Raw genomic sequence first — 23402 nt, 5'->3', positions numbered from 1 at the left:
GAGGTCCCGGCACTTTCATACTAGCACTAATTTTGATTCAAAACTGTCAAAAATGTAATATCTAGAATGATTCATATTAATTTGTTTGAGAAATGTAAAATTACTCCTTAAACTTTAAATGTTGTTGACAAAACAACTCATCTGGTATGGTCATGTCCAGAGAATGGCAGGAGACAGGTTGCCGAAGAAGGTCCTTGACTGGGTTCCTCCTGGGAGAAGACGCAGAGGGCGCCCAATGAAAGGTTGGAGGGACGGGATTGAAGCAGAAATGTTGAGGTGCTCAATCCCCCAAGATTTGTGGTTTGAAAGAGAGCAGTGGAGGTTAGGAGTCGTAGAGCGCGAGGGAGTGCTGTAAAGCGACTTGTATGTATGTATGTAAAATTACTCCTCAATTTGAGAGATCGGCTGTTTCGTCAAAAATTTTGAAGTGACTTACGCTGTTTTTAAAAAAAACATAAATGAGGCAATAGAAAGTCCTTATTTCGAAAAGTAGACCCTAGGTGAAGGCGAAACTCGTCTAAAAGCACCGCTTTACTCAGATACTTTGCGTCCTTTTAAAGGCTTTTTGGAGGGCTTCTTGCACCCTCTTTAAACTCTCCGCAAATTGTCAGAAGATGTGTTAGGTGGTTAAATTGTGCATATTATCACTTAAGAAGAAGTACTGATTGTAAAATATTTTTAAAACTCGGCGATATCTGGTGATAAATAGTTTTGGCCAGCTTTTCAGGTCCAATACCACAGTGTGCGCCGCTCCACTTCATTAGGCCCCTTCCAAATGTCGATCCTGTGTTCTTCCTACACTACCATGCTATGGAAGAACGCCGTATTAACCATTAGGCGATGCCAAATTTCCTTCGACAAATCACGAATTTTTAAGAAAATTTGTAGCTACTTTTCTCCCGACTTTTTGGAGAATTTTGCTCGTAATTTGATCGAAAAAGTCTAGAAATTTCGAAGAAGGCAACATTCAAATGCTCATGTGGCGTTTTTACGCGATACGTTTCAAATAAACACCAAAATTACAGTAATAAACCAAATAAACACCCAGTAATATAGTATATAATTTCATGTCCGACCTCTCTAATGGAGAATTTGCATGCAAATGTTTTATTGCTTCATTGGAAAGTACTTAAAGAGCTGATTTCGCAGTATTTCTTTAATGATTTTTTTCTAATATGGGAAATGGTATAAAAATAAATGTAAAAGTGAGTAAATGCACCGCCTAGTGACATCATCTGGCAGCATTTCCCATTTAAACACACGTATTTTAGCAGATTAAATCATTTTGTCATATCTGTTCCAATAATTGTTCAATTCATGAAACAAGAGTATCCTCGTGTTCAGTTCACTCAGTGTTTTCCACTAAAACACGAAATTCATCAAATTTCAGACACCTGCAAATTCTGTATAGGTTCACTTCACGTACGACGTTCCAAAACGACGGTAAACCGGACCCCATTTCTCGAGTTTTGAGAACTTACCTTTCAGCGTAGTCTCCTTCGGCCTTGGCGATGTTGGCCATCTCGCTGAAGACGAAAACCCTGGAGGAGCCGCGGTACCATTTGATGCTGTGCAGGTCGCCGCACCGCTCCGTGTTCACCGAACAGGGCAGTCGCACCGTTTCTCCAACGAGTCCCGACATGTCCATTTGATGCGCTCCTGAAACAGAAATCAAAGCAAATATAAATACATTTTTCGCCGATTTTATGCAGATGCGGAATAAGTGCAGTTGGGATGCACCAGGAGCATCTCTCCTGATGCTCGGAATTATATTATTAGATTTTATATTTTAAGTTATCAGCATCTTTAAAAAAAATTGAAAGGGTGCCTTTTGACAACTTTTAAAAAAATTCACAAGTGTAACATTTTCTAGCTTCTTGCATTACAAATACGGATTACTCACTATTCACTTATATCATAGCGATTCTCAATCTTCAAAACAAAAATGGAATCCCTCGAACCCTGCGCTCTCAAATCAGCGTTTTTAATCATAAGAATAGAACATTCCATGATCCCCGGTTACATTGCTTTACTGATCACTCGGCAAAACAATAACACGAACATTCTCGGGGAGACCTTTCAATAAAATCCTTTGCAGTCGTATCAACCAACATCCAGATTCAAAAACGAAGTATGATTTGAAACCATGGTAAATAATCGATTATTAACGTATACTCTGTAAATCGATCCTTTTCCATAGGTTTAAATGAAAGATCAATCGATTCATCGCAAAGCACAACATGACACGCCGCTGCAGAGTTCCGAGCGAAAAGAGGGTCAAGAGACAAAAGGTCAGGAAAAGTTCGGAATGTCGCAGCATTCCCGATAAAACCACATAAATACCGCCGCAATACCATCGCACTTGCGCGGTTGTTCGGAGAAGGGAGACGGAGATGAAGAAGTCCCGTCGCGGAAATGAGGGATCGGACGGGGGAAAAAATGGGAGAACAATGGGTTCATTTTCCTGTCAACCATTTCAAATTTTGCGCGCTAATCGGTTAATCTCGCGCGACTCGAGGCTGAGCCTGGGCTCCCGTGTTCCGGAAAAAACGAGTAAGTGCATCATGGGATGAGCCTCGAGATACGTAAGAATACGTGATAAACGTGGCGCATAGCGAGATGCACTTAGGTTCTCCAAATTTGATCCGAGGCGAAGAGCCGGAGCGTGCAGTGAGAAAAGTCCCGTTTTCATTTCGAAAGGTAAACAAATGAACCGCCGGGCGGAGTAGCAGGCGGCCGACTCCCTCGCTGCTCATTCTAACCTCCCCTCGCGCTCCCGAATCAATTCCACTCCATTTTCCAGTTTAGAACTAAGATAGCCCCCCCCCCCCCCCCAAAAAAAAAATGGTATAAGATAAGACAAAAACATTTCATGTTTTGTGACTTGACAACAAATTGCGAAAGGAGGAGTATCGTTTTGGGCCTTTTCCGGTCCCACCTGGATTTTGCTGAATGTTTCATATTTTCAAAGGACTAGTCCTAGGTAGACTTTATGCCAAATATTTTACCGAACGGAGCCCATGCAAAGGTGCAACAACGCCTCAAACCCAGAACCTCGGCATCGAAAAATAGTTATTTTCGTCGACTTTTTCGACTGTTATCACTCTTTCAGCAGATGCTTCTTATGTATTTTTTTGCGTACTTTCCGTTTCTGGCCTTTTCAAAGGCCTCCGATGAATTTTAAGGGGCCTTATGGCCCATTGTTGCCATTTTTGGCCCATTTTTAGGGGTTTTGGGCGCTTCTGGGTACCAGATGCGCCCTTTCCAACCGTTCGACTCCCCCGATGTAACATGTACTATACTACATGCCCTTTTGCCTTATGGGTAATGACGCCATTCTGGTACACCCGGGAAAATTGGATTTTTTTCTGCATCTGGTATTCGTAAAAGTTTTCGTGAAATGTTTTGCTTTTAAGCATAACAATCTCGCACGGACGTATTACCTGGTTAAAGTATTTTAGGGCCTCCTTATGCTTTAAATACTTATATCCGAGGCAGTACTTTCAGATCGATTTGAAAATATTACGAACAGTCACGTGATCTCTTCGTTTTAGTGACGTATTACTGTGCTACTTTGTGATTGGTTCATTTTCTTGGCGCAGCATCGACACGTCAGCTGTTTGCGGCATTGAGCGGAAGGTTTAAGGTTATGTCATGGACCAAGAGAATGAATAAGGACCCCCAACTCCAGTTAGCGGAGACATTAGCGCTGCCTGCGTTCACGCCGTGAATATGGGTCCAGCCAGCGCCGATGTCACCGCCGGCCGGCCGGTCCCTCTCTTCCCCGCGACCCAGGCTTCCCCTCACCACTGCTGAACTCCTCTTCAGTCTTCACGCGGCCCCGCTCCCCCGCGACCTGCGTCGCGACGCCGCTGTCCGCTAGATTGCGTTGACGCACCAGCTTTAGAGGTTCCGCCGCTCTTTCCCGTCGTCTGATTTACAGTGCATCCTTTATGTTTGCATTCACCACCAACCAAAATTCAGCACAATGTGCTTGTAGAAAGTTCCAGACCTTCGCGGTCGACCTAAAGTTTTGTAGGGTTTTGCGGTTAAAGAATCCCACTTTAACTTCCAACTTCGTCAGACTCCGGGTACTTATGCTGGTAGTAATATGCTTTGACCAAGAAGCGCCCTTCAACGCTTGGGCGTTGGAACTGCTTGTTTTCAATTTTACACACCCAGAAATCAATTCAAACTAAGAACCGTCTACGTTTTTGAAAAGAACGCAAAAAAATGAATAAAAAATGTTCAGTGAAACTTTTTCCTACGTTGCCAAATTTTCGAGAAAAATCGTCCCAAAGAGCCAAAAATGGCAAAAATTCGATAAATTGCCACGCTTAAGGTTCAAGAAAGTGGAGTACAACTTTTATATTGACGTACGTAACAGCTCTTAGCTATAGATACAACATATCAAAAAATTACAGTTGTACCTGGATTCCCACGATGTGAAAATTGACCGGGATGTCGATTTTAGCGGCCTTTCTTTACTTGAAGGTAGCTCTTTTGAATGTTTCTCGACCGTAGTCACCCTCTATGGATGTGTACTATAAGTATTTTTCTACGTACTTTTCATATCTGGCCATAACAATGGCTTCCTGTGAATTTTAAAAAGCGTAACGGTCCATTGTTGCCAATTTTCACCATTTTTAGGGGTTTTTTCAAGTTTACATGTGTGAAACTTAATTTAATCTAAAAACCGTGTATATTTTCGGAAAGAACGTAAAAAAATACATAAAATGTGATTTGTAACTTTTCTCTACGTCGCCAAGTTTTCGAGAAAAATCGTCCTGAAGCGCCAAAAATGCCAAAAATTGGATTAATCATCACGTCGAAGGTTCCAGGAAGTGAATTATGACTTTCATGCGGATCGTGGGACACTTTTCCCACGCATTCCCAGATAAGACATAATATTTTTACAATATTGGGCAAATATTGTCAGTACTGTCGCAATATTTACACAATACTGACAATATTTTGATAATATTATAATCAAAATTATTTTTTTAGAAAATATTTAAAGAATCATCATTTAGTATTTTTAAAAATAATATGTTTACCCAAAACATCATAAAAATATTTTCAAAATATTTGTATTTCAATACTGTAAAAATTTATATCGTGAGAGTATTTTTAAAATATCAGTACATATAATATTTATATTCAAAATATTTATTATATATTTTAAAAACATTTTAAAAGACAGTAATGCATTGGTAAGTATTTTCAAAATATTTTGAAAATATTTTAAACAATAATACTGCTATTCAAAATATTTTTAAAATATTTTCAATATCCTAATCGGTATAAGTCATCATACTAAATGCCTGCCCATAACGAAAAGTATTAAACATAATAAGGCTTAGATTTAAGACGTAGCTCAAATGTGTTCTTTCTGAACAATTATCCATTATTTTCAACCTTATTATTCATAAAGGTTATTGCAGTTGTTGTCAAATTTAATATAATATAATATAATATATATTTTTTTGCCTCCCAAGAAATTGTTGAATTTCCACCTCCTTGAGGTCATTTTCAATGTATTTGCGCGTGATCTCAGTTTATTTCTTTTTTTGTTTCGTTTGTAGTTCATGTACTGTTGTGAATATTATCATTGAATGAGAATGTTATCATTCATTCACATCTGGTTGTTTATTTTTTATTTTTCAAATTTCAAATGAAACATTTAAATTCAACTGAAGAAGAAATTCTTGATCTCGTGTGCTTATTGGTCTCCTGTAGAACTTGCACTTAGTAGCTGTGCAGCTGTGAGATTATGGCAATCGCACCTGCATAGTCTTTATGAGGAAGACATCAAACTGCAATCAAATGCAAAATGCATCTCAGAATGTCGATGAAAAATTTAAAGAGAAAAAAATAAATAAAATAATAGAATGGTGGAAATAATAGAATAACAGAGACAAAAGAAGAGAAATAAAATGAAGTAAATCAAATTAATGATAAAATGAAGTCAAAGACTAAACTGAAGTAAAACATTAGAGGGAGCAAGGAGATGAAGTAAAAAAACTGAGATGAAGAAAAAAATAAAGTATAAGGGAAAAAACTAAATGAGGTTAAAGAATAGAATGAATTTAAAGAATTAACTGAAGTCAAAAAAATTATGATGAAGTATTAAAATAAATTACAGTAAAACAAAACAAAGTAAAGGAATAAGAAGTAAATAATTAAAGAAAAAAAATGAAGTGCTTGAAAAAAAAAAAAAAAATAGAGTGAAGAAAAAAATAGAGTCAGCAAGGAAATAAAACAAAGTAAAACGATAAAATAAATTTAAAAAATATAGTAAAGTAAAAAGTAAAATAAATACACGGACAAATCCAGGCAGATGGAAAATATCCTAGTTGCCCGTCCAACTCGACGTTAAATACCGGTTTTAAGTCACTAAAATACATCGTCTAGTGAAGCTCAATCGGTAGGGTCGTCGGTTAGTGTTAGGTAGGTCCCGGGTTCAATCCCCAAGGTGGATGAAAAATTTCTAATCTGCAAAATCGATTCAATAACATCCCAGTGGTTTCATTATTTTTATTTTTCATGGTTTCTAAAATTATTTCCACAATTAACCCTTTTCCACCATCCCCTAGCTGCGAACCCCTAAATTGATTCAATATTGGTGTAGTATTGTCTCAATATTGATATCCAAATACTTTCCCTTTGAAGTACTGGCACAGTATTCTCAGCCAAAGTATTGGCACAGTATTTATGCCAAAAGGAAAGATGGTGTACGATTTTAACATTGGCTCAATATTTAACCAATATTGGCCCAATGTTTGCATAAATACCAAAACAATATTGTTTAAATATTGGCTAAATATTCCTGTCTTATCTGGGTTTTTTGTTGTTTGGTATATTTAGCCTGTAGCAAGCATCTTGAGAACCAAGGATTATCTCGAGGTTACAGGAATAAAGAGGTGAACTGGAGTGAAGGATAAGGTAAAAGCACCTTGAGGGGCCGTTTTGTCACGTTCATCTGAGCCATTACATGTTCCGTGAGACGCACTGCAATTTTCCATTTCCGATACGTTATTTGTAGTGAAATAAAACTAAATATTCACTTCCTGGAACCTTCGACGTGATGATTAATCCAATTTTTGGCATTTTTGGCGCTTCAGGACGATTTTTCTCGAAAACTTGGCGACGTAGAGAAAAGTTACAAATCACATTTTATGTATTTTTTTACGTTCTTTCCGAAAATATACACGGTTTTTAGATTAAATTAAGTTTCACACATGTAAACTTGAAAAAACCCCTAAAAATGGTGAAAATTGGCAACAATGGACCGTTACGCTTTTTAAAATTCACAGGAAGCCATTGTTATGGCCAGATATGAAAAGTACGTAGAAAAATACTTATAGTACACATCCATAGAGGGTGACTACGGTCGAGAAACATTCAAAAGAGCTACCTTCAAGTAAAGAAAGGCCGCTAAAATCGACATCCCGGTCAATTTTCACATCGTGGGAATCCAGGTACAACTGTAATTTTTTGATATGTTGTATCTATAGCTAAGAGCTGTTACGTACGTCAATATAAAAGTTGTACTCCACTTTCTTGAACCTTAAGCGTGGCAATTTATCGAATTTTTGCCATTTTTGGCTCTTTGGGACGATTTTTCTCGAAAATTTGGCAACGTAGGAAAAAGTTTCACTGAACATTTTTTATTCATTTTTTTGCGTTCTTTTCAAAAACGTAGACGGTTCTTAGTTTGAATTGATTTCTAGGTGTGTAAAATTGAAAAAACCCCTAAAAATGGGCCAAAAATGGCAACAATGGGCCATAAGGCCCCTTAAAATTCATCGGAGGCCTTTGAAAAGGCCAGAAACGGAAAGTACGCAAAAAAATACATAAGAAGCATCTGCTGAAAGAGTGATAACAGTCGAAAAAGTCGACGAAAATAACTATTTTTCGATGCCGAGGTTCTGGGTTTGAGGCGTTGTTGCACCTTTGCATGGGCTCCGTTCGGTAAAATATTTGGCATAAAGTCTACCTAGGACTAGTACTTTGAAAATATGAAACAGTGAAGGTGCAACTTAGTAAACACATCGAATTAACAAAACATATCGACGGTGCCGTGTAAGTCGGCAATCACACTACTTGGTTTGCGACGTCGCGTCGCGGACTTCTTGCCATACTTTAATTTTTGAACGGAAAACTAATTGTTATGCTTGAAAAAAACTTTTATGTTCGATGATATAACATCTTTCAATTAGTAGCAACACTCACCGTATGATTTGCCTGGTTTTAGACGAGCGTGGTAAGAGAGCGCAGTGAAGATTGCTCACTGAGACTGAGACTCAAATCTACCGCGCCTTCAACACTGCGCGATACCCTACGCACTACCGCGAGGTTAGTTTAGTTGCTTAACCCAACTCAGCTCGGTTCTCCGTTGTATTCAAGGCGCATTGAGCGGTAAGCTTATCAAGTTCACCTAACGAAGACCTCTCGGGTCAATACTTTAGGTAATTTCCGAGCATTTCTCATTTTCACAGACGATTCCACAACCTACCGCTTTGAATCTTGCCGCGAATTATCCATACGTTATGAAAAAAACTCACACAATTTGAAGCCAGCATGCTCCTTAATTTTCTGTTAAAATAAAAATAAAATATGAGAGAGAATCCGGTAACGCCTGATAATATTTAATATATTGGCTATAGACTGATTACTGAATTGATAGACAAAGCAGTAGACACAGAGGACGGTATGGAGTAAGGGAGGAAATGATGGATCAACTAAAGGGTCTATCGTAAGTTGCCGTTCGCTCGTATATTACTTTCTTCCTCAGTTCTGCAACCACCCACTTCCACAAATAGTATCGCTCCGTAAACTCCTTCGTATGTAGTGGAGTCTGCGTGAAATCTTGCACTTGACGATAATTTTTAGACAGCATCACAAGACATGCACAGACCATCGACATAGATCAGGAAGACAGGAAAAACTGTTATACTGGCGAGAGAGATTCAAGGGGATACGAATTCCTCAATTGTAAAAATTGCAAATTCCTCTGATTGTGAATATGGTTGTAAGAATAAGAATTTCAATTTTTCTTCTACAGAAATGTCGGTTTTAGATGAAGCTTTTTGATCTAGTTCATGTCTGGCAGCGTATTCCATTCGTTCCTTCCGGGTTTTAAAAGCATTGCCAGATCTATTACATAATTCCTCTTTCTGCCTCATTGAGATAGGCACATGATTGAGGTCTCAAATACCGCGGCAGCTGTGCACCTCAATCGGTGCTTGTTGTAATATTGTTTCTGCCAGTCGCATCGCTCACGTTACTAGATTGTTTTCCGCTTCCGCAGTATTTTCATACTCACGTTCACGTATTGATTAACGGGCCAATCACTGATGACAGCGTTGGCAAGATGGGATATTGGTGGGGAGCTAACACCCTAAAGATCGCATCCCAAACACAACCGTAAGAGAAAACGATGATAATTTCAAGAATCTGTGTGCATTGTAACTTTTGTATTGGCTATGTTTTTGATTTCGCACTCTTCTGGCGGATAAAGGAGGTAAAATCATCCTAAAAAAAATTTAACAAATTGAAATTTCATCATTTCTAGGCGTTTCAATTTTATTTTATGATTTCTTTTATTCCATTTTGTATATTTTATGACAATTTTGTTTCAAAATTTATTCAGTTACAAAGAAATGACAAGTCACAATATAATAGAACAGAGAAAATAAATTTGAACCTTAATTTCTCAATAAGACTCAGTGTTACAGATTGATTTAAACGTCAATTTACACATTAAAAAAAAATCAGCTTCAAATTTTTGAGCTGAGATTACAAGCGATCAATTCAGTTTAAAAATTCTGACTAGTTTTTCTTTAAAAATAAATCTTGGCTCTTTTCTGCTGAGTCCAGTCCAAATTTACGCAATTGTGGCGATTATTAACAATAGCGACTCAATTCCAATTTTGAAAAATTCCATCCGATTTTTGACCTTTCGTCACAACTGGGACCCAAATTTTTTAGGTAATCGTGCTTTCGACAATTGTGCCGAACATCGACATTTAGTTTCATTTGCAAATCAATTTAACAATTTGGTTCCGATTCAAACAGGTTGTGAACATTGGATAAAATTGATGTCCACATTTTCCAGGAAATTTATTTTGGATTTTAAAGTGAAAAAAATTGAAATTTGGTTTTTATTATAGATACAATTGTCAGAAATGAATTCTTATAAACGTTCCCTTTGTATTCCATCCCTTATCACTCCGACAATAAATAAGAATCTCTTTAAAAACGCGAGTGGCGGAATACGCTTGTTGAATATAGATATAGTTCCTATACTCGCAAGACTGTCAGGGTAATCTGGCGAACAAATTAGTCGTCGCAAATGGAGCAACTCAGGAAGGTTGATGAGTCCTAAATTGAGGAAGTTTGTAACAGTTTCCGGAGCCAATGTAGCAGGTGCGAATTAGAGCACTTTAAGATTGGGCCTGAAGCACCTAGGTTGCATCCTTACAAGCACACGACCCGTATAGAATTAAACATTGATCTAAACATACGTTGCTACGTCTATGGCCTGCGTTTGGCGCACTCATTGTAATGTTGCTTAGCGCAGCTGTTCTTCATTCATAGCCCAAAATCTGGATCTGTGTGTGTGAGAAGGAGCCATTTCTTAAAAAGAACATGTGTATTTTTAGATTAGCTTCAAAAAGTTTATGCTACTACATAGCCCAAAGCTCATCTGAAATAATCATGTTCCATTTTTGATGCAACTCGTTAATATGCGATCGACTTATTTCAAGTAAAAAACTGATAATATTTGATTAGAGACTTCCCACAGAAAAAAAACAATAAACAAGTCATAGGATGGCAAAAAACTAACTTTTTTTAGGAGAAATCAGACAATGTTTACTTATTTGAGTACATTTCGTAGTTAGGAACTACCATCTCTGACTCAGTTAAGAAACAAAATTTCGACACTGAAACTGTAAAAACGCGTACATCGATTGCGTTGTTCGAAAATTTTCGATCTTATTTTATTTTTACAAAAGCGGCCACATCAACTTCATGCCTTGAACTTTTTACAGACTATTTTTCTCATAATAACGCAAAATCACCAAATTTTTCAAGAGATGATGTTGCGTGGTTTTCGGATTAGAAAATAAAGTATTACAGGAAGTCTGCAACACCGCAAACCGAGATATACGTCTTAACACTTTTACCGTCGATAAAGGTCATTAATTTCCTTACATAGATGGGTGCCTTCATAAATAAATCAGGAACGGACGTTTTTCTGCAAAAAGGAACTATGTGCATTATGACGTGAGCCCTGTTATGCATATATTCTTATGAGTCTTAGGTCTCATGTCTTTATGCACATAGTTCCGTTTCGCAGAAATACGTCCAAATAGTAGTTCCTTATAATGCAGAATGTAGCTCAATTGCTGTAGATTTTTTCATAAAAGTCCCTTTTCAGGGTGCTGCAACACGAATTCCGGGGCAGTTGTACACACGTCATCACAGCAAACAAACCCACCGAAGAGCTTTGCCACGAAGCTAAGCCAAAAGCGCGTGACTGCATATACGGTTCCAATGAAACTTGCGGGGTTCTAGTCTAGCGCGAGAGGGTTGACGAAAGGGTCAAAGGTTCGGCGGCGTGATTACAGGGCTGTTTCCGGTGGCCGAGGCAGGGTCAACATCTTGACGACATCAAGGCGACGGTGGCGGAACCAAGACCCCATCAAACAGCGACCGGTCAACAGCCAACGGTCAACAGTCAACAGTTACGGCCAAACAAGGGAGCGGGTTAAACAATCTTGTTCACACCAGGAATAACAATACCGCCCGAGCACAGATACATCAAACCAAATAGACGCGCTGTCAAGTGGACGTGCGTTTTGAGACACGGTGTGCATGTGTGCTCCAGGAAACTCATCTGACCGGGGAAGAAAAGTTTTACAGACCCGCACTCCGTTGAGGGAGTGAACTGCTCTGAAGCCAGCCTGAGTACACAACAAAACGAAGAATCAAAAAAATCAAGTGATTTCGTCAAAACCAGAAAAAACCAGCCATGGTTCTCGAACAGCAGGAGTAAAAAAAAAATAAAGCACTTTTTGGAGAATTAGACTACATTTTTCAATTGGGACCACAATTTCTGGCTCAAATTAGGAACAACGTATGTATTATTAGTTTTCCTTTGCACATACGAGTTTTTACAGAGGAGCCGGAAATTATAGTTCCTAATTACAAAATGCGATGCAATTAGCTTAACACTCATATGGACTACATTTTGTAAGTAGGAACTGCAATACCTGGCTCATCCGTAAAACGTTTATAAGAGTTGGAAAACTAACTGTATGTTCTTTCTAAACTGAGCCAGAATTTATAGTTCGTAATTGGAGAATGTAGTCCATATTTTGTTTAAAAGTTGATATTCAGACTTCTCGTTCTGTGGTTCATTTTTCTCGTGAAATTCAGAGAAAAGACGTTGCGCAATGCTAATAATCATGCCTAGTTTAGAGTCCCATCATCAGATAACACAAAAATATTAGAGTTCCTTTATTCTGACGAGTTAGACACGAGGAATCCATATCCGATTGGCCTCCACAGTGTCTCAAAAGAGAATAAAGATAATATTTTAAACATTGCAAAGATTATGAGCTGAAATGGACCAGAAAATTAGAGACACGGTACAGAACAAATGACATGAGAGAGGGAACGGAGGAGTAGAATTTGGAGGTGAGTTGATCAAAGATTACAAACACGTCACACTGTGTAATATTTTTCCCGTTTGATACATCCATGACGATGGCGAAAGTGCGAGACCATCTCCGTTTGCGAAGATGTAGACTTCCAGTCATACTTCATTTTTTCTTTGGAAAACTAGTCAACGTAACTTTGTAAAAACTTCCTTTATTTTTCTTCACTGTTAGTGAAATATTCTATATGAATTTCAAGCTAGGTATAAAATTAACTTCTTTTTTTTCGAAAAAATAATTTAAGAGCGGAGATTTTGAAACAACACATTGGAGAAACGCGGAGTCCCACTTTAGCCGTCGATGAGCCGACTGGTTTTATCTCTCCTGTAAGAGGAAAAATTAGGGCAGAAACGATAATTTCCACTCAGATTGCGTGAAAGCTCACGGTTAATGTTTGGCCACGACACCGCTTAATTTTTTAAGACAATTAAAATCAGGCCGCTCGACAGACCCAAAAAAAAAAACCGGGGGGACTCAAACATCTTCGTGACTGCGTGCGCGTACGAAGGGTCTCGAATCCAAACGCACCTCCCGGCAATTAGACAGCGGGTAGGAGCAGGGGCGGGGGGAGTGGGCGTCTAAGAAGCTTCATTGAAATGCTAATAGTCGATTCTAATCGGAGCCAGATGTGTTATGCGACCGCCCTCTATATAAGTAATGGGGCGCCGAGCCATTAATTTGACATCATCAACAGTGCGGCTGCTTATTAATACCCCCGCTTTCAATTTCACTTTCTGCACGCGCCCCTCTCCCTCCTCAACCTCCCCGGCCCGGCCCGATTCCAGCCCTTCTCGCCAATCCCCCCCCCCCCCAGCTCGCCACGCTCCCCTATTAATTCCTTGAGGGGGTCGTGTTTGAGTTGGGGATCCCCGGCTGAAATGGACCCCACAAGATCAAGCTGAAGTTCAGTGACAAACAGATCCACTAGGTTTACCTATACTGAAAAGCTAAGGAAAAACGCCTTATGAGCCTTCAAACGTTGCTAAATCTACTTTGATAAACTATGGATTTTCTGGGGAACTTGTGAATATTTCTTTTCCAATTTTTGTATAGTTTTATTCAAAATTTTATCTAAAATATCTGAAAATTTCAAAAGAACATATCCATAGCTACTCTTAAAAATAAACACTTAATTGCGAGAGACTTGGCAGCATTCGAATGTTCATACACCGTTTATCCTTAGCACGACAGAACAAGCGGGTATAGATTTTAGCGATGTGTCAACGTCTGATCTCCGTTAACCTCTTACGACCGTTCCGGTGGGTGTTTCTTAGAAAGTTAAATGAAAAAAAAAAAATTGTAAAATCTACTATGAGTCTACTTGATTTTTCACTCAGTGATACTATTTAGTGAAAATCAGAATTATAATAATATCTATCAGAACTCTGGTACCAAAATATGGTAAATGCTACCATGAAATCTGGCATACTCGTATCATACTCGTATCACTGTATTATAGAGTAAAGTAGAGTCCCTTTATACCCAGAGTAACGACAACTCGATTATCAGCTGACTGGCAGCCGACCTTGGCTGGCCATGGAGGCGAAACTAGTGCACTCAAACGAACGATATTGGGGGATAAGGATCAGGAATCCTGCGATGTCTGTCACACAGAAACAACAACATCAACAAATTGATCAATTAAAAAGAAAATGAGATTGGTTTGTGAATAATTTCTTAATCTATTTTCATTTTGGACCGATGGCAATGACAATTTACTCTTGATAAACCACAATTAGGTAATATTTTCATTATTCTTGTTCACATACGAGGTACCGCCATCTTGGTGCACTAGTTTCGGCCTCCATGAGCGAGAACCAATCAGAATTGGATTTTTTTTTAGGCCACTTTCAGCCCAATCCTGGTCCAACCGAAAGTGAGTTGTCGTTACTCTGGGTATAAAGGGACTCTAGAGTAAAGTAACATCTACCATACTTTTTTTTCAATGTTCATTTCCAAAGGAGGCCTCATAATGTTTAAATTGTAATTAAAGTAGATTTTTTAGGTTCACGTTCTAATAACTCCGCCCAATGCGCCTTGAATACAACGGAGAACCGAGCTGAGTTAGGTTCGGTTGGGTTAAGCAACTAAACTAACCTCGCGGTAGTGCGTAGGGTATCGCGCAATGTTGAAGGCGCGGTAGACTTCAGTCTCAGTGAGTAATCTTCACTGCGCTCTCTTACCACGCTCGTCTAAAACCAGGCAAATCATACGATGAGTGTTGCTAAAAACGGAATAAAAAAAGAATGAGGCTTAAATAGATTTCACCTATCTTTTCTTGTACGTACACTCGATTTTTCTAGATTTTTTTATAGTTTGATGTCTGATTTATTTTCAGGATGCATTAGTTGACCTTCATCTAAAGCTTGTGTTACCGGCCCCTTACAACTTGTGGAGCACGTGTTTCTGGCAAGCCTAGGGTTAATTTGACCTTGCCTGGGCATACAAGAGTTAAAACGGAACCACCATTACAAAAATGATACCAAATAAAAAAAACGAAACAACCAAACAAAAATGATACACAAATCTTTATCGTCATAATTAATTGCGCGTAAACTGTTCGTAACCAAAAACCACAGAGGATAATTTAGTGGGAACCCACAAACCGTTCTCACCTACCCACTTCTTTAGCACTGCATCTCAAGAAAGTCGATTTTGAAGGGTTGAAGTTTCAGGGAAATCTTAATTTAATCTCAACGATCCAGAGGTCCATTTTATCACGCGAAAACTGGAATGTTGTGACGGTAATATCCCTTCTTGACATTCATTGACCTGTCGATTGTGGACGCTATTCTGAAGTTTCCCGTAGATTTTTATCGGTAAAGTTGAGGAACTAGTTTTTCTGGATAGGGAAAACCTGAAAAATTAATTTTTTCTTCGTCTTAAAGTTTGTACATACCCTGTTTAATGGATTCAGAAAAAAACGCAATTTTGATCCCTCATAAGTCCTTGCACCATTTTCCACTTGCTATTACGAATATTATCACGCTTTAGTAAGTAATTTTTTTTTTCATTTTCGTCCCTTATGACGCAAGAAAAATGATCGCATGGACTGGCTGACGATCCCTTCTGAATGTACTTTTACCGAGAAGCTGTTCAATGGAACGAGGACATCCCTTGGAAAGCTGCTTTATTTTTCTGAATGCAACGAAAATCCCTCGGAATGTGTGTCAAATGCAAAAAACTTGGCTGAGCTAGCCGCGCTCGACAGAGAAAAACCACCCCCACATATGGTCGTTCCTCTGGCGTAACGTCGTAAGCCACATCTTCAAGTGAGCCTTTTTGTCTATTTAATCCCATACTTTTCAGGGCTCATGTGAAAATATAGAAGCGCTTAATATCGGAGGAGTGACGACATGCGGAAAGAAAATCTCGTGTCCCTCATTCGTATCGAAAAAGACACGGATAGCTTCGAGTCAAAACGTCGTTTTTCTGAAGCAGCGTCATTCACTGCGAGATTAGTCCGGAATAGGATAAGGTCAAACGGACCACAGGGTCCATCTCGAAGTGCGGTTACGTGGTTTTGTCCGAGAAGCGCCGAAGATCCGCCCCGAGAATTAATCTATTCATGAGAGAACGTGCACGGAGCTGGCCGGGTGAAAGGCAAATTGAAAACGAGTACTAATGAAAGGAATGTAAAAAATTATAAATAAAAACGAGGGCATTTAAAAAATATAAGGAAGGGAGTGAGAGCGATGCGAAAAAAAGCGTGTATCGCTCGAGAGCCATTTTCTCATCATTTTCAGCTCTGAAAGGGACTTGCCAACTCAAGAGAGAGCCCGGAGTGAAGAGGTCAGCGATTTATTCTTCCTGAGGCTACGAGGAGGCGGGGAGAGGGGTTAATGCTCCTACTTCGCGATTCCTCCGAAATAATACCTCCCTACCTAGCGCCACACTACCGTCCTAAGGAAGAACACCGTATCAACACTCGAGGGTTGCCAAACTTCCTTCGATTAAATGCTTATTTTAGCCACTGAAAAAAAATTATCGGCGTTTTTACCAAGGTCCGTTGGTACATTTACCATCTCACTTTTTTTTTACCAACTATTGGTAATTTTACCAACACAGACTGGTAAGCTTACCTAAAAACCGGTATTTTTACTGGTTTTTTCAGGTAAGAATACCTCTTTTATTGGTAATCAATTCCCGGTAACTTTGCCATTTTATCTCGGTAACTCTACCACAGTCGATAAAAAATATTGGCGTTTTTACCAAGGTTCAGGAAAATTACCAAGAAAGTTCAATAATTTTACCGAGATTTCTCGGTAAAATTACCAATTCCATAAATGGTAATTTTACCAAGAAAAAACTGGGATCAAATAGAATCCTGAATTCTTGGTAATTTCACCCTTTTCTTGGTAAATACACCGAGATTTTTCTTTCAGTGATGAGGAAATTTATTATTCCTTGCAATTTATAGGAAGTTTAGGTGAAATTGCGAACGAATATCTGAACAATTTTCATTAGTTTACTGGGAAATTCGTGTTTTATCAAAGGAAATTAGGCAACGCCTGAGGGTTCATACGACGTGTTGCCTTAGCACGGTAGCATACCTGATGGCGAAGAGAACAGTAAGGGGCAACTTTGCTCCTCAGTTTTTTTTCTTCAGTTTTTTTTTCTGAAAGACGCGGAATTTCCACGTAATTTATCCTTTACTCGCGTCGGGAATACATTCATGCGTGCGGGCTGCGAGACACCCATTCATGGGCTTATCATTTTCTTGAATGAAGCGCCGAATAAATGAACTGTGCCCGGCTCTCGGCGGATATTTATCCCCCATTTTTCACGTCATGAGCCGCGAGGAATCTTTTTCGAGGAATTTTTATCCGGCGACTAAAGAGGCCGCATTATCCGGCTGCTTTTGGTCGCTTGTCTGCGAGAATCCCACTCCTCGTAAAACAGTTGATTCTGTCCCGTTTACGGATTTCAATGCACGCCACTCGAGTGCAGTTTCGAGAGGGGCAATTTGTTTTACAGGGAGGATAATTAATTTCCTCGACCTGGTATCAAAAACATGGTACAGCTCTTCTTATGCCGCGGGAATAAATAACTACTTACTGGCGGTTGTGAAGCCGACTCCTCAACTCTATGGCTGACCATCTTCTCCGCACGAAGTACTTTTGGACGTATTTCTGTTAAACGGAACTATGTGCATTATGACGTGAGCCCTGTTATGCATATATTCTTATGGGTATCTAAGGGCTCATGTCTTATGGGTCATGTCTATATGGGTCTTAATGCATATAGTTCCGTTTGACAGAAATACGTCCATTTGTGGTCATTTTTCCGATTATCGTTGCTGCACAAAATCAGTTTTGCGTAAATCATTTTCTGCGGTATGTGGCAACGTCGAGAAAAATATGAGGCATATTTAAGAAAAATGAGTGAAAAAAGATTAAATTTATTGATGTTGCCAGATGCTTGAGATCTGATTTGTGCGAAAATGATTTTGTGCGGCAACGATGATCGGAAAAATTGCAAAAAATTTACTTTGTGCGGTACAGATATTCTGCCGACTCTATCGAAAAATTTCAGGGACACATGGGCACCATTTTTCAATATGGGAATACTATTTTTGGCTGGTTTTAGAAACAACGTATGTGCCTTTATTTTTGCATGCAGAAAGTGCTTTTAAAAAGTGAGTCTGAAATGGTTTATATACTACGGTTGATTGAGGTCTAGGAGGACTTTTACTCTAGCTTTATATCGTAAAATAGACAATTATTACCCTAATTTGATAAATACGATTATCTTGATATCAACTATAGAGAAGCAGTCTAACAGAGACTTGATTTATATTTGTTCCAACTTAATCCAAAGTGAAATCGTTACCTTCCGGCCAAAGTATCACAAGCGCCATGAAACTATTCAAATTTTCGGGCGCCATTTTATTTTTTAAAGAGATATTGTTGGTTAAATCTGCTTTAAATTTTCACTGAATTTTATCGGCAGTACAAAAAAATTTTAGTGAAATTTTAGGACAGCTTCGTTGAACAATTTCTCTGTAAAAAAATAAAATGGCGGCGGGAATTTTGAAACTTCGCATAATGCTTGCGATACTTTGACCGAAATGCGAGGAATTGTTGATCGATCCTTGAGACATTTTATCGCCGTAGAAAATGATACTTTTTCCAACGGAGAGACAACATTGATCTCAACCTGCCTGACTTACCAATATAAATAGATGTGACCTGAAAGGCACCGAGGTATATGGGTTAGAGGAGACCCGACAATCATTAATCATAAGTTTTAACACCTTGCGCATCAATTTTTAATAGAAAACAATTTATCAATATCGTCGAGAAGCGGAAGATTTTATTTTCCTTTCCCTTCCTCGGTTCCTGCCTATCCTAGCTAGACACTTCGTTGCTGGAAGATCACTAACCCCTTTGCAAACTCAATTCTTCAATTTCAATAATAATTTGCAAGCCTCGGTTCCTTCGTATCCAGCAGGAAATATTCTCCGATCGAATTAATTAACTATGAAATGAAATAATGAGTAAAGTATGTTTAAAAAATGGGTCAAATATCGTAGTCTTCCGTTCGAAAGGACGGAATGACCGTCACTCAAAATAAAAACCTTTGCCTGAGGTTCTCCATGAATTTTTCACTTTTAATACGAGACACTGATTCAAATTTTCAATCATAATGCCGTGCTGGGGAAAAACGCCGTATGATCAATCGATTGTTGCCAAATTTCCTTCGATAAAACTTTAATATTTCAGGGAAGTCAAGAGAAAGATTTTCTTGTAAATGTTCGAATATTTAAGATCAAATTGCGGACAAATTTCTGAAACATCTGGAGAAAAATATTCATCAGTTTTCTAGTTGCCTGCCATTCCTAATATGTTGGAGCGCTTTCAATTTCATACGATACTGTGCAATACCTCTGGTGTGAAATAGTTGCTTCAAGCGCCATGGTACGCTGCGGCGCGGCGCGGTGGGCGGGCAGCCAGCGCGAAACGCGCATTGGCGCCTACAAACCTAACAGGGATACTTCACGCATTGCGCAATGCGTGCAGTATCCCTGTTAGGTTTGTAGGCGCCAGTGCGCTGCCGCTCCGCTTTGTGTTAGGCTCTAATATTTAATCTCGTGGAGTCAGCGTTGCTCAACTCATGACTTTGAAATGTTTGCACACTCTGTATGGATTATTCTCATTTTAATTGATGAAAACAAATATGTAGTAAAGGAAAATATAATGTGCGTTTTGTAAATATTATAGTGACTCCGTACAAACTTAAGGATTTACAAAGCACACGAATTTCTACACAATATCTTATAGCCTTTTATAGCTGATTGCGAAAAAGCAACAGCCAGGCGATAAAGTGTGAAGCCCGGCGACAGGAACTATAGTCCGGCTGTTTAATTTTTTATCGCTTCGTGTAGCCCGGCCGTATGATTTTTTCCACTTTCTACAGCTAGCTATATGATTTTCTATCGCCTTCTTCAGTCGGCTATAAGATCTCCTATGGTATTTTGAAACGCAGCTCTTATCGCCAATTTTTACCAGGGGTAGCACGACTAAGCTGGCGATAACTATTTCAACTCCTGTGTAACACCTGGCAGTATCAGTCCGAGATGAAGGCGTTTGAATGTTGTGTCAACTTCTCCGATGAAGGGTCACATTCTACCGCCGCTGGTTTTCCCTCGGATCTTCGTGAAATTTAATGTAGTGCTTCTTTGAATGATGATCTCACAAAAAATAATATTAAATCAACTATCCATTTCCCTGAGTCTCAATCATCTTTTTGAAAACAATAAGTTTGCAGGACTGAGACACAATTTGAGAAACTTATTTCCGAAAAGTTGCGGTTGTTCTAGGGATTAAACTTGGATTTAGTAGTGTGCATCTGCTATATTCTACCTCATCAAGGAGAAAAGCCTTATAAGTATTCGGTTGGTTGATGCCTTTTCTCTCCACGAAATAATTATTTTCGAAAAATGTCACGGATATTCATACTGCTGTTATGTATTAACCGAAACCTGAAATTACACAGGAAAACGTGTCAGGACAAAAAAAAGTCCTACTGACCTAATATACTGACATTTTCTTCAAATTTTATGACTTGTAACACGCGAATGACAGGCTCATTGGTTTTTCAGCCACAAAATCTGGGTCGATTCTCGCTGTCTATGTCCAGTTTCACAGATTCGGAGGTTTTTTTTTTTTCAACCACTAGGTTAACTTAAATAAAGAATTAGCTCCATTTAACCGAAAAAAATTAATCGATAATTTATGTTACTACGTATTCTCGTTCCCGTTTTAACACATAATCATGGTTATTTTCCCTTACTACATGTGATCAACTTTTACTCCAAAAGGAAAGACCAGTTCAAGAATGAAGAACATCCACAGATGAAACTAGAAGTCGTATTTTTAGACCTAGAGGAATAACAAAACAATTATCTACTCCTACTAACCGAATGAAATAAAAAAATTATGTATGAATTAAACTCAAAACACCAAAATCTCTATATACATATCTTGAAAATCACTGATGTCTTAGTATATTACATGCTAATGTAGGATTTTTTATTTCATCTGTCAAATACAAGATTCGAATAGATGAAAAAGGTAATAGAAAACTAAAATAGTAATTTGTAAAAGCGTTCAAAAATACTCTATAATTTGCTTGTCTAAAACATAACAGTAAATTACTTCCCAGACTTTGAGATCAATATAGGGTCGAAAAATATAAAAAAGGGAGTACTTCCACGTTCAATCACGCATAAACGGTACCTATATTCTTGGAACTTTTTCTGCGGGGGTTCCTATGCGTAATCATCAAACGTTAACTCGTTTTTTCGGCTTCTCCGAACCAACAGACGGACATTCCGCATATTCCTAGCGATACTAATGCTCGAAATGATTCTCGGCTTGCGAGTTTGCCCTCTACCCGGCGATAACTCACAGGGATCAAGACGGGAGGGGGTTGGGGGGCTTGAAGGGCCAGGCGAGCGGGGGGCGGGCGGAAAAGTTTCGTATCGGCGTGTTCTCAGGGGGTTGAAACGTAAGTGGAAAGTTGGGAGGGAGTCGGATCTCACGCCTGATGGGGTTGGTCAGGCGTCCTGTCGAAGGAGGCAATTCTGTTCAAGCGAAAACGACGTGACCTCGTAAGTCCCCTGAAGGAGTTGAGCGGTTCTTCCTGAGTAGGGCGGAATGCCTCCCGGAAAAGTCAATGCTGCCAGCATGCAAACGACGCAGCCTCGAATGTTTCAGTCGTATTCGAAACCCCACATCCGATCCCTGAAATCGTTGCTTCCCTGGCGTAAGGGCTTATTTCGATTTCCGTATGAGTCTCAAAAAGTATGGGTTTATATGTAAAACAGGGCTCATGTGGAAATTAAGATGCGCTAGTGCGTCAGAGGGGCATCAAAATGTAAAACGGATCAAACCACCGACACGTGGGTTTGCCCTCTTTTTTCATTGGGGGGGGGGGGGGGGGGGTTGGTGGTGGTGGTTGTCTATGAAGAGAATGAAGACTAGCTGGTGGCCGGTTGAGATGTTGATACAGCTATAGAAACGAAATACATATACGTTGAGTCTTTTCGAAAGGAGCCACTCCCATTTTCCAAATTTTCTGTAAAGACGTTAATAGCCTGGGACGCTGAATGTCTTGAAATATACTAACTAACTAACTATATATTTTAAGCATGCATCTGGATTAATTAGTCGCATTAGGGTTGGATTTTAGATAATTCTATATGTATGTACAATCGTACAGTACATGCACAAGCCCTGCTGCGCATTGAAGACAAACTCTGAGTACCGGGACGGTGGTTTACGTTGGAAAAGATCACTGCAGGCTGATTCTTGAAATTGATAGACTAAGCGATAGACCAAAAAGGCGAAGGAAAAATGGAGCGATCCTATTGGTTGGAATGGGTGGTCGTTAGAGACTAAGGAGGAAAATGATATAGACTAACCATAAGGTCCCTTATAGTGCGTTGCTGTTGGTTCGTCTTTTAACTAGATATAAATATTACAGGTCAATTTTACTTATACAGATATGTGCTTATTTATATGGATGAGGCATGGATAGTGATATTGCCATTGCAAAATATGGCCCAATGGAACTTAATTTTGCGATAAAGAACCACAATCTTTCTGGCTCACCTAGAGGCATACATCGGAAAAGTTATGGCGCGAATTTATTTCCGGAAATACGCCGGAAATGGTGGTTAAGGTGATTCGATGAAGCCATATTTTGTGTCAAAACGACATACGATTTATCGCATCGATTAGTTCTATATTTTAAGCTACTCGTCATTTTTCTCTAATTTTGAGATCGCAATTCTGTCGTCAGGAGACTAAAGAATTCACTTACCAATTTTGACAAACAAATTCAACGTAATACAGGCGTGGTTTTTTTAGAGAGAAAATATAGCATCCGAGTGCAGTTTCGATATCGGTATCGAGTGCGATATTTTTCCTTTAAAAGACCACGCTTTTATTACGTTACATTTGTTTGTCAAACTTAGTAAGTGCATACTTTAGTCTCCTGACAACAGAATTACGATCTCAATATTCGAGAAAAATGACAGGTAGCTGGAAAAATGAAACTAATTGATCCATATCGCATGCCGTTCTGACACAAAATACAGCGTCCATCGAATCACCATAATTCTTGCAAAATGAACGCATTTACTCTAAAATGAATTAGGTTGCATTA

At 39.0% G+C, this 23402-nt stretch overlaps 1 protein-coding gene across 14 annotated transcripts in view; it reads right to left on the bottom strand.

Moving 5' to 3' along the window:
• nrm (neuromusculin) overlaps nucleotides 1-23402 on the bottom strand; it is a 627637-nt gene that overhangs the window by 139658 nt on the left and 464577 nt on the right. For all 14 annotated transcript variants that reach the window (XR_002009458.2, XR_002009460.2, XR_002009463.2 and 11 more), the window contains exon 2: nucleotides 1482-1659. Coding sequence is in view for 9 of the 14 variants with exons in the window: in XM_019051885.2 (XP_018907430.2) it covers nucleotides 1482-1659 (178 nt within the window). In the remaining 5 variants the exon portion in view is untranslated. The remainder of the gene's footprint in view (nucleotides 1-1481; nucleotides 1660-23402) is intronic.

Source organism: Bemisia tabaci, chromosome 5 (genome assembly GCF_918797505.1).
Source record: "Bemisia tabaci chromosome 5, PGI_BMITA_v3".
In the NCBI taxonomy this organism is placed as follows: Eukaryota; Metazoa; Arthropoda; class Insecta; order Hemiptera; family Aleyrodidae; genus Bemisia; species Bemisia tabaci.
This window is presented reverse-complemented; position numbering and strand designations above follow the sequence as displayed.